General features: G+C 37.8%; 1 protein-coding gene across 1 annotated transcript in view; it reads right to left on the bottom strand.

Annotated features, from left to right (window-relative positions):
• Positions 1-2,568: 2,568 nt before the first annotated feature.
• The window catches only part of chrna9a (cholinergic receptor, nicotinic, alpha 9a), a 25,442-nt gene continuing 14,858 nt past the window's right edge, over positions 2,569-13,152 (bottom strand). Inside the window, exons 6-7 of the mRNA XM_016228939.1 lie at positions 10,217-10,568; positions 2,569-3,434 (exon numbers count right to left, since the gene is read on the bottom strand). Coding sequence (XP_016084425.1) covers positions 2,569-3,434; positions 10,217-10,568 — 1,218 coding nt within the window. The remainder of the gene's footprint in view (positions 3,435-10,216; positions 10,569-13,152) is intronic.

Below are 13,152 nucleotides of genomic sequence, written 5' to 3'. Positions count from 1 at the left end.
GGTGATTGGGTTATTAAATTATGCAGTTTGAAGCAAAAACAAAATGTTCTGCCAACTTAGTGAAATCATGCTATGTAAAAAATCCCTAAATAAAACAAAAGCATCAGACGGATTGGATGAGAAAGCAAATTCACTCTCTGACAGCAGGTGGCGCTTATGGAACAGCAGCGAAATAGTTTAAGCACAAGTTTAAGTTTTGTGCTTTCCACACAAATTACATTTTGGAAAGTGATTGCAGTGCAGTTTGTGCAAGTTCAGAACAGAGATTGGTTGAAATAAAACAAAAAGTGGCCAATTGCTGATCGTGTAATGTCCAGGGGTTCTAAAACGGTGACATTTTCAAATTTCGGTATACCTTGAAAGCCGGTAATCGGTCTATGCTTACTATGAATGAGGATTGCCATTGGGATTGCTTCCACTTCAAGATGAGACTCACAGAGACTGGGCTAAATAAAATGGATTAAGAAAAGTTTGAAGGGCATAGGTTTGATTTTTGACATTTGTGGGGATATAACTGCAGTCGCTGGATATTGGTAGAGACATCTAGCATCCCTACTAAATTTAAGGGTATATGTAAGAGAAAGTAATTTTCTAATAGCCCAGTGATAGACTGGCCATTTGTCCAGAGTGTGTCCCTGCCTTCCACCCGAGATGCTGGGATAGACTCCAATATCACCATGACCCTACACAGGACAAGCAGTTTGGTGAATGGATGAATGGTTATTTTGTAATGTTTTTTTTTCTCCACACACAGGTGTTCCTTTCATTTCTCAGACTTGGTTTAATCCATGTAGGCTATTTGTTAAGTATGACAACATGCAACACTGTTTCCGGGTCCAAATGCTCTATCAGAAGAAAACAATAAATGGTGCTAATATACAGTACACTCAAGGTGTGCTGTAATATTACAGAAAATTCATAATCCTAACCTTTATCTCCATATAATGAAATCTCAGATCGCCAGACAGTGATCTATTATTTATGAATTGTTAAAATATGGGTTGGGTTGGTGTCTAGGGTGCCATGAGCCTGGAGACTGTAGTGTATACCATTCGTTTTCCAAAGCTTAGCCTAAATGTGTGATTTGAATAAATAGTGTTCATAAACGGCGGTTGAGATATTCTCAGTTGAAATGAGTAGTCCCAGAAACAGCATTCCTCAAGTCATGGCTTAACAAGTAGATAGAGGTTTAGGCCAGCCAGCACCTATTAAAGTAAATCTCTGCACTAATGTGCATTTCAGGAGCTAATTCTTATGCAAGGCTTGCTTTAACACTTACACAAGTGCATTAATTGATATGTCTCCAAATATTCACATTTCAGCAGTTAGGTGCCAGTGTTAATTACACTTTTTACATTTAATTTATTTTTCCTTTTATTATCATTTGTTATATCTACAGTTCTAAGATTCTGTGATTGATCATGTTTGTTTGTTTTTTTGTAGCACCATTTGTAAAGAATAATAGAAGCAGAGACCAAAGCGAGGAACAAGCACAGCAAATCAAAGAAATAAGAAAATACAGAAATCGCAGAATGATGATTTCTCTGATGAGATAATAGCATTGGTCAAGGATGCTAGTTTTACAGAGAGAGAGAGAGAGAGAGAGAGAGTGTGTGTGTGTGTTTGTGTGTGTGTGTGTGTGTGATCAACATTCAAGACTGGTCTATTTATGCATTTTTAATGTGCATTAGTGTGGATGTCTGTCCATGCGCATGTGCAGGGTTAATTGTGCATTATTAATATTTGTCCATGCCAGACAAAGCTTGTGTTACTCTACATACACAATTGGAACATGTCTGCACCTAAAATATGAATGACTTTTCTTTAACTGTTACAACTAGAGAATTTTCTTGAATGTAAAGAATGAAATAAACAAAGAAGAATATTAAACATTCAAACAACTAACGTTCGTGCAGTAACTGTTACCCACATATTAAGTTGAATGTAGAACATGAGCCCATTTGCCAACAAATACAAGATTATAGGAATTAATGTTTGAAAAAAAAAGAACAATCAGTAACTAATGGCGCTTTTCCACTGCATGGTACGGCACGGTACGGCTCGGTACGGTTCACTTTTGGGGGGTTTTCCACTGGGTACAGTACCTGGTACCTGCTACTTTTTTTAGTACCACCTCGGTTGGGGTTCCAAGTGAACAGTACCGTTACCAAAACGTGACGTGTAAACTCTGCTGATCACGGATTGGCCAGAGAGAACCGTCACTACCTGCGTCACTGAATTTGCGCAAAAAGTTTTGTTGTCTGTTGCAGAAGAACAGATGGCAGAGGAGCTTGATGGGGCGACGTGGAATGAAAAAGTTTTTTTTAGGAGTCGTGGTAGTAGAGGCGGCGCAACTATAATGACATGTGAATAATCCCGCCCACTCTAAAGGGGTACTGAACTGCAGTGGAAACGCAAACCGTGCCGAGCCGAACCGTGCCGTGCCGTACTGAGCCGTGCCGAGCCGAGTCATACCACGCAGTGGAAAAACGCCATAACTGGTCTTTTGACACATAGTGTTAGCTAATATGAAATATCAGTTCATTACATCTTTAAGGTGTAAACGGTCTAGGTTGCCTTGGCCATAACAAGGATACTCATGAGGAAAACCATGATGAAAAACACCCACATGAAGAACCTGTCCATCACCTTGGCAACCTTATTCCACTCTGCCCCTTTGGCCTGGTGTGCCCTCTGCTCTCTGAAACAGTTAGCTATGTACTCAATGTCCCTCACCACTTTCTGATGTTGGCCACAGATGCATACACATCCTGTACCAGTGGTGGTCTTATTGTAACTATCTGCTCCAAAGGTTTTGCTGTAGCTATTATCGTGGTGATACCCAACTCCATTGAGATAACCATTGCCATGATCGTAGGTGTATCCAGTAAGTTTTTCTGGAATGGAAAGTTTACTATCTTTGAGTTTCTCCTGGCTTGTCAGTGGGAGCTTTTCACTTCCATCTCGGCCAATGTATTGTATGTATTTTGGATGATGGGCATTCTGTCGAATAGGGGAATTTGAAGATGAGTGGGTCCTCCTTTGCTGGTTATGCCTTTTTTGTCGATAGTCACAGTTATTGTGATGGTACCCATTCCCATGCCGGTGGTCTCTGTGATTGTACCCATTAAACTGACTGCGGTTTCTGTCATCATGGTGACAGTCTCCATAAAACCCTTTGTCAAAATACCCATCTCTCTCAAGGCTGGCCAGTGGGTCTTCAGAGAACAATGTGCCTCGGTCACTTTCAGGTGTGGTACAGTTCTCCCCTACCTCATACACAAAGAAGATCTTCGACATGTAGTCTATTATCAGGACTTTGGCCCAGTGGGGCACAGGTTTGGCTTCTGCTCCACAGAAGTGTATATTCATGATAAAGATAGTCAAAGATGTAGAGGCCGTTATCATGGTCATTGTTGCAATGTAGTATTTTCCTATAGGAAAGCCAAACAAGGGATAAATAACAGAGGCTGTCAATGCTTATGACAAAGGATAAACAATAGACATTGTTTTTCTTTGCATGACACATTATATTTGAACATATAAATAAAAATGATAGGATACTTATTATTTGTGATAATTTAGTGACACAATCTTAATGTTATTAAATGATGAAATGAATAAAATGTTCTATTGTCTATATCACCCAGCCTCAGCCAGAACCACAAATCATTCATTTCCAATTGAGTCTTACTGAGGCTGTGATGTGTAATATGTACTCTGCGTTTACTTCACTTCACAAACTGATAGTTAATTGCAACATCCACTAGGGGGCCAATTGAGCCGTGAGTAATGTATTTAAAGCTGCAGTCCGTAAATTTTGCCTCTTTGTCTCCATCTCTGTTAGAAAACCTGCAATTGCAGCTGATGCGGAATTATCTTCCTTGCATGGGTTGTGCGCTGGTGGTGTGCCTATTTTCGACCACCTGCCAAATTATTACCCCTCTCGTTGAAATCGCTATCTGATTGCCTAATCCTAACCTCACCCCAATCCTAACCCCTCCCCCACACCTAACCCTAAACCTACCAATACTAGGGGGGTAATAATCTGGCAGGGGTCAGAATTGGGTACAACACTGGCACGGCTCCAGCGCGGATTGATCTAATGTTTTGAAGAGTATGTGTGGCAGTCAGTCACCACACCAGTGTGGATATTTACTGTACTTCGCAATCACAGATTCTAGCCTACGTTTTGGAATATATGACCCAAATATTTATTTTCACCGTATATTGTCATCTGAACAAGTAAGTAACAAGTCTGCCACGTTTGTTCTGACCAACTGAGGAAAAAAGTATTACAATAAATTGCGTTATATGGTGATTTAATCTAAAACACGTTTGTTCTGACCAACTGAGGAAAAAAGTATTACAATAAATCGCGTTATATGGTGATTTAATCTAAAAATCGTTTAGCTCATATCTACGGTGGCCGAGAGAGCTCAACGCGCTGCAACTTAAGAAAACACATGTTCTTCATTTGCATGTGTTGTGAGGATTTGCAGAGCGTTTCTTCATTTGCATGTGTTGTGAGGATTTGCAGCGTTTCTTCATTTGCATGTGTTGTGAGGATTTGCAGCGCGTGTGTTGTCAAACTGATGAAGATGTTTTCTTAATTTGCTGGTGTTTTTTCAATTTGCATGTGTTTTCTTAAGTTGCAGCGCGTTGAGCTCTCTCGGCCACCGTACATATCACATCAAACCGTGCAAATTATTATTATTGTTATGCTTTATTCTCAAAATATTAATGTTAACAACATCAGCATTGCGTGACTATGAGAATAGTCTGTAGATTTTAATTTCTGTACAGTCTAATCTCTAATTGTCATACCATTCGAATTTCATATTAAGAAATTCTTTTAACCCAAAAAGCAAATTATGCTCCCTTCAAACTGGTTGTCTTTAAAATACAAATCTTAATCCCAGGCTATCTGTTATCAGAAGCACATTTAAAACTGCAATATAATTTAATTTCATTCACATGCAGGGCCGTACCCACCATTGAGGTCCCCTCTGTATTTTTCCAATAAGAGAAGTTGTAAAATAATTACATATTCTGCTTTGGTGCTGCAAGGATAAAAAGCCAAGATAACAGATCTTCTAATCTGAGATGCCTCAGCAGGGTTGTGCGTTATATATTGTCTGCGATAATATCATAATTGTTGTTTTAACGATGTGCGATTTGACATTTGACACCATTGTATATTCACAATTGCAATGTTTATTTTATTAATATTTATTTATTTATTTATGATGTGAAGAGGAGTTTATTGTGCACAGTCATCTATCAATTATCACCACTTAAGCCACCAGAGAAAGCACGCTCTGTGGGTTACCATGGTGATGCGTGTTGTGTTTTACTGTGGAAAGACACTGAAGTTTGCGTGTGCTTTTGTTTCTCCTGATAATTCAGGTACTTTTAATCTGCCTACGTGTTCCGCGGCCGGGACCCGTAACACAAAAGCCATTCAAAACACCAGTACAGAGTGCACAAGTACATTACATGAAGTCTGAGCTAGTGCGTGTGCGCATCAGAGTGTGTTCTTTCACGGCATGATTCGGTCTATTAAAATTAATTTAGAATGATCACAAATTAAGACATGGGGGCAGAAAATGTATTTATTTTATACCACTTCATATAGTTAATCAATTTCACACGAAGAGTGCAGTTTTTCTCCAAAAATTACCATGTTATATTGATATTTTACAACAGCTCAATAAACAAGTTCATTAAGAGACTAACGTTTTAGACAGCATACTGCCTGTTTTTGCTCTATTTCGCCAAATATAATAATTCCAAACACAGCCACAGCACAGTTTTGCATCTCTGAGCAACATGAAGGTGTTTTGATCCTGAATGAATCAACTGTTAAAATGATTCGGGTCAATCGCAATGACTCAATTACAGTTTTTTTCCAATTGTTTACACGCAATTTTGAACACCGGGTTCTTTTTTTCACAATACAAGCGCAATTATCCAAACACCACACTCAATTTGCATAATTCCTACATTGTTTGCAAAATTACACACTTCAGTCTATTAAAATTAATTTAGAATGATCACAAATTAAGACATGGGGGCAGAAAATGTATTTATTTTATACCACTTCATATAGTTAATCAATTTCACACGAAGAGTGCAGTTTTTCTCCAAAAATTACCATGTTTTATTGATATTTTACAACAGCTCAATAAACAAGTTCATTAAGAGACTAACGTTTTAGACAGCATACTGCCTGTTTTTGCTCTATTTCGCCAAATATAATAATTCCAAACACAGCCACAGCACAGTTTTGCATCTCTGAGCAACATGAAGGTGTTTTAATCCTGAATGAATCAACTGTTAAAATGATTCGGGTCAATCGCAATGACTCAATTACAGTTTTTTTCCAATTGTTTACACGCAATTTTGAACACCGGGTTCTTTTTTTCACAATACAAGCGCAATTATCCAAACACCACACTCAATTTGCATAATTCCTACATTGTTTGCAAAATTACACACTTCAGTCAAAACATACACATATGTGAAAATGCTATTAGTTTTCATTTAACCAACACAGTCCTCAATGATCAGAGGCCATTGCAGCCAGTTTCACACTGCTGTGATAAATAAAAAACACATTTGTACAAAAACTAATTTTAGGAAATAGCATGTGCTAGATTTTTGGCCACACATTATGTAAGGGATAATTTAGATGGAGAAAAAAAATAAAAACCCACAACATTCTTCATGATTAGTTTGAGATAGGGAGAATGTACACAAATTGGCCTACTATAAAGTTACCAAGCACTGCACAACACTGATGCTGCAGACTGAATATTTCAAGTATTTATTTCAATACTTACAGTATTTCTTACCATAATCAGTTACAGTAATCAACCAACAATGAAACAAATAAAATCTGTAGACAAATAAAAATTACTGCATGAAGTACATACACTTTGACTCTGAAGAAAAACTACTGTAAAAGCAACAAGAATACTGTAACTATTCATCATCTCTCCGTCTGGCTGGATCAGGCCATAAGATTTCATCCACATCACAGGCTATGTCTTCATTGGCAAGGCACCGTTGGAAGAATCGCCTCATGTGACGAATCCACCCCTGCACAGAAGCTGCTTCGATATGATCACAGGCCTGCTCCATGGCCTGAATGAGGGGCAAACGGTCATAGGGCCGCAGGTCGTATACCTTCCACCACCATGCTGAAAAAAATTCTATTGGATTCAGGAAGGGGGAGTATGGGGGAAGGTATAAGACTTCAAATTCAGGGTGCTCATTGAACCAATTGTGGACCAGAGCAGCCCGATGGAATGAGACAGTGTCCCAAATGACAATGTACAGCATCTGGTCCACTTGGTTGAATGCTGTGACAATCTCGTGCAATCTGTCAAGAAATGCAAGTATTAGATTTGCATTATAGGGTCCCAGATTTGCATGGTGGTGGAGGACCCCATTTTGTGTAATAGCAGCGCAAAGGGTGATGTTACTCCCTCGCAGCCCTGGCACATTGGTGATCGCCCTGTGTGGTGATTGCCCTGTGTCCAATTACATTTCTCCCTCTTCTTCTGGTTTTCGCAAGGTTAAATCCAGCCTCATCCACATATAAATTCATGTTGAATTTCTGCAGCATCCATTTGCAAGACGCTCTGAAACACAGTAAAAGACAATAGGATGTTATTCAATATCTATTGCACAGTATTTTTTTGAGCCAGAACATTATGAGCAGTACACAATACCACACCATAGTAAGATGAACAATACATACCTCCACATACTCATTGCGCAGATGTTTCACTCTCTCTTAATTTCTGTCAAATGGTACCCGATACAGTTGCTTCATGTATATTTGATTTTTCTTGAGGATTCGACCTAATGTTGACAGAGAGACTCGTTGGATGTTATTGAAAATATGGTCATCATTGATGATATTGGCTTGGATTTCTCGCAGCCTGATACAATTATTGGTCAAAACCATGTTCACAATGGCAGCCTCTTGTGCACGAGTGAACATAGGGCCCCTTCCACCTTGGTGTCCTCTACCCTCAATCCTATGTAAAAAATAAAAATAAAACTAATACACATCCAGCCTACTGTCAAATGTCACAGTAAACAATATTGATGATAAGTACAGCAAGCTTCAGTTTCAATGTACTGTGTGGTTAGCTTACTTGTTTTCTCGATGAAATGTCCGAATTACTGACGCAACAGTATTTCTGCTGAGATTTGGTTGAACTCTTTGTCCAGCTTCCATCAGTGTCAGTCCATGGTTGATAACATGGTCAATAAGTGTTGCACGGATTTCTTGAGTCAAATTTGGTCCTCATCTTCTTTGTTCAGGTTCTATCAACTCTTCAAGTCCTTCTCTACCTCTTCCTCTACCTAGGCCTCTTCCTCTATCTCCTTCTTCTCCTCTTCCTCTACCTGGGCCTCCTCCTCTACCTCCTTCTCCTCTTCCGCTACCTCCTTCATCTCCTCTTTGAGCTCCCCCTCTCATTCTCACTCTTCTTCTTCTTCTTCTTCTTCTTCTAGCTCCTTCCATTTTTGTTGAAGACAGGTGAACTCACCTGCTGCCTTTTATAGCACACCTGAGTGCTGCGTTTTCAAATTAGCACATGTGTGCTTCCACACCTGGTGGATGTGGTTATCCAATTCGTTCATTAGTGTGGTCATTGGCAAACCTCACAATCCTTATCTGTGTCTAAGGTGTGAAAATGTGTGTAGAGTTTTACAAATCACTGTGTGTAATGTTTTGCAAAAAGGGTGAAGCAGACATTGTGTGTAATGTTGTGCAAATCTGTGGAGGTGTTTTGCTCATTGGAGTAGAATTTTGCAAATTGTGTGGAAATTTTTATTTTAGTGTGTAATCAATCATAAAAAACTGAAACAGTGATTTGCTGCCACCTATTGGTGGTTTTAATTTCACATTTCGACTATTTTTTTAGATTTTTGTGTTCATGTTTTAAATCACTTCAAATAACAGTATTCAATGTTTCATGTTTAATATATCAAAACATTATTTATGCATTTGTAATTGCAGGTTAAATGCATTCATGTCTTGCATTAAACAGTGTGTAAATAAATCTAAATGCCACTTCAGATGCAGATTCTGTGTTGATTGAATTTGCTTGGTAAAAGCCCAAATGTCTTATTATTCTAATTCACTGATTAAATCTAAGAATTTGACTCAAAAGGTTATGGACACTTTTAGAAAACAAATGGCTTTATAAAGGTAAAAATGCCCATAAAATTTAAAAATCAGTTTAAACTTATTGGAAAAGATTAATTTCTATTAGTGTGAATAAAAAAGAAAAAAAACTTTTAGAAAACAAATTTTAGACACGTGATTTTACTGAAGGCTATCAGGATAATTATAACTGAGTTTATTAAATTCTTAAACATAAACAAACTATATCTTCTCTATTTCCAGTTTGTAGCGTGGATCATTCATTGCAATGTTTAATCTGATTCTCATGTTTAAGAATCTGTTATCTTGAAAAATACTGTAAAAATAACCACTGACTTGGTTTTAAACCTAGATTATTATCCAATTTATGAGCCTTAAAACATCCTAAAATGCATACATGTAGGTCAGGAAAATCAATTTCCAGTTTGTAGCGTGGATCATTCATTGCAATGTTTAATCTGATTCTCATGTTTAAGAATCTGTTATCTTGAAAAATACTGTAAAAATAACCACTGACTTGGTTTTAAACTAGATTATTATCCAATTTATGAGCCTTAAAACATCCTAAAATGCATACATGTAGGTCAGGAAAATCACAATTTTCTTGGTGGAGCATGCCCTACCAATTTCGATTTTGGGACCTCTGTATTTATAAAAACCTGCATACAGTCCTGTTCACATGTGTTTCATAAACACATAGTCCTTTCTGCATTACAATCCGCTATCAACTATGCTATCACCGCTATGTTTTGAACACTGGCTGGTTATGTACTTGCTCAAATATTGATTTCGGATTCATTTAAAAAAAAGTTATGGACTGCAGCTTTAACCATAGTGACAATGACAGAAGTCTAGAAGTTGAGTCCCTTTACAGCATATGGTTGTCACTTTTGTTTATATCCAAATTGTATAAACAGAACCACATTTAGCATTTTAACAGAATTGACAATATTCTCTAGCCAGAGAGAAATAAAAAGAAAGAGAGAGTAAATCCAAATATTTCTAAATTCTGCTCTACTGTAGACTCACCAATTAGGGGAACGCTTTCTGAAGGTGGCATACTCTCAGCCACCATCAGCTGAAATACAGTCAGAGCCAGCAGAACCGTCACCCCCAGTGAGACCTTCTCCCCTGAATCAGCAGGCAGGTAGAAACCCAGTGGAGCCAGGAAAGAGATGAGGAAGCACGGCAGAAGAAGGTTGAAGATGTAGAAGGCAGAACGCCGCTTGAGCAGGACTGTGTACGTTATGTCAGGGTACGGGTCAGAGCAGCAGCCATACATTATGATGTTCTTAATGGCTGGCATGCCGTGACACTCCCATTCCACGTTTTCCACAAAGTCTGAAAGGTCACCACTCTCCATGCCCATTCTGATATCCACCTGGGTTACAGTGATGGGATTTTTAGTACGGGACAAATTCACAGTTCCAAAACTACCATCTGTATAACAGGGTTTCATTTACATTACATATAGATATCTATTTATATATATAATTTTAATGTATAATGATTTCTTCTTTAAAAGTTCCATTTATTTTTGTTATATTTTTTATGAGGAGAAATGAGGTTCCCATGCATGAAGATGACACAGCGGTCCAGCCACCATACATTATATACAACTGGTAATATTCCTCCTTACTGTGTTTTTGTAAGTATTCTGATTTCACTTCATAATCTGTGGATTTTGAGGACGTACTGACTAACAGCATACACCTACAATATATTCAGTGAATATCAAGCTTTTTCATTTACTGTTACATTTATTTCATCCTTTTGTTGAAGGGATAGTCTAGCCAAAAATGAGAATTCTGTAATCATTTTCTCACCCTCCACAGGTCTGCATTCCTGCGGCTTTAAATTCCCGAATAAAACGCAGTAGCGGTCGGTAACTCTGGTGTAATTTGAACAGGAGCAGGCGGTCTAACAATATCCTGTTCCCGACGTCCATTCAGAACAGAATATCTGCGCTTTATTCTTATTGGCCACCGGTACAGCCTGCACTCAGTGTTGCCAGACTGGATGGACGATTTCCAGTCCAAAAGCTCACAAAAACCCCCCCACTCCAACAAAAAACCGCCCCAAAACTTTAACTGTCAAAACAATGTGATAGAATATGTTTATCAAGGTTGAAAAGAGCCGTTTTAAACTCCTTAAAACAAAATAATGACGATAAAATAATATAAATATAACATTAGATAAATTTACCATAGATCAAATCGGGGCAAATACATTAAAGAGAATTATCAAATATGATTAAAATATGCAAGCAGACACTGTCAAATTGGCAATCAAGAAATTAATCGATACCCTCAAAAAAACACATGCATCATTTTCAATGTCAACAGTCAGAATTTAAATGCAAAAAAGTGCCCAATATAAGTGATCGGAAAAAACAACATAATTAGTTTTTTTACTCTCATTTATGCACACACCATGACAGTAAAAATCATTTCATTCATTGATGCATAACCTACTGTATGATAATCCGACAAAAATTTGTGTCGCTCTATAATTTCACACAGAAGTAGAGGAAGTCTTTCGTGAAGTTCTTATTGTAGAACATTACAGAACTTTGCACAGTCAAAACTAACAAGTCCAGCAGCTGTCAATCTGGACTGTTTAAAAGATAAAAGACAGGATTATATAGATATAAATAGATTCACGCTTTGATAATTCACAGTGCATGACTGTCATATCACACTATAGAGACTGTGTCTGTTCCCCGAACTAGAAAATACAAAAAACGTAAATGATATGATCACTGATCATAACCTAGATGTGCTCTGTTTGACAGAAAGCTGGCTAAAACCTGATGATTACATTATTTTAAATTAGTCTACCCCCCAAGATTCCTGTTATAAACATCCAAAAGGTAAAGGGGGAGGTGTTGCTTCAATTTATAACAATGTTTTCAGTATTTCTCAGAGGGCAGGCTTCAATTATAACTCGTTTGAAGTATTGGTGCTTCATGTAACATTATCCAGAGAAGCACATGTTAATGATAGATCCCCTGTGATGTTTGTACTGGCTACTGTATACAGGCCACCAGAGCCCCATACAGACTTTATTAAAGAATGTGCTGATTTTATATCCGAGTTAGTGCTGGCTGCAGATAAAGTTTTAATTGTTGGTGATTTTAATATCCATGTTGATAATGAAAAAGAGGTATTGGGATCAGCATTCATAGACATTCTGAACTCTATTGGGGTTAGACAACATGTCTCAGGACCTACTCATTCTCGAATTCATACTCTAGATTTAATACTGTCACATGCAGCCAAGCGATGATATCTCAGATCATTATTTAGTCTTGTGCAAACTTCATATAGCTAAAACTGTAAATTCTACTCCTTGTTACAAGTATGGTAGAACACTCACTTCTACCACAAAAGACTGTTTTGTAAGTAATCTTCCTGATTTATCCCAATTCCTTAGCATATCCAAAACCTCAGAACAACTTGATGATGTAACAGAAACTATGGACTCTCTCTTTTCTAGCATTTTAGATACAGTTGCTCCTTTACGCTTAAGGAAGATAATGGAAAACAGTCTGACACCGTGGTATAATGAGCACACTCGCACCCTAAAGAGAGCAGCCCGGAAAATGGAGCGCAGCTGGAGGAAAACAAAACTAGAGGTATTTCGTATTGCATTGTAAGTAACCAATCCTACAGAAAAGCATTAAAAACTGCTCAATCTGATTACTTTTCGTCTCTTTTAGAAGAAAATAAACATAACCCAAAGTATTTATTCAATACAGTGGCTAAATTAACGAAAAATAAAGCATCAACAGGTGTTGACATTTCCCAACAGCACAGCAGTAATGACTTTATGAACTACTTTACTTCCAAGATAAATACTATCAGAGATAAAATTGTAACCATGCAGCTGTCAGCTACAGTATCGCATCCAATAGTGTGCTATAGATCGCCTGAGGAACAATTCCACTCATTCTCTACTATAGG

Source organism: Sinocyclocheilus grahami, unplaced genomic scaffold, assembly GCF_001515645.1.
Source record: "Sinocyclocheilus grahami isolate Dianchi unplaced genomic scaffold, SAMN03320097.WGS_v1.1 scaffold346.1, whole genome shotgun sequence".
Lineage (NCBI taxonomy): Eukaryota > Metazoa > Chordata > Actinopteri > Cypriniformes > Cyprinidae > Sinocyclocheilus > Sinocyclocheilus grahami.
This window is presented reverse-complemented; position numbering and strand designations above follow the sequence as displayed.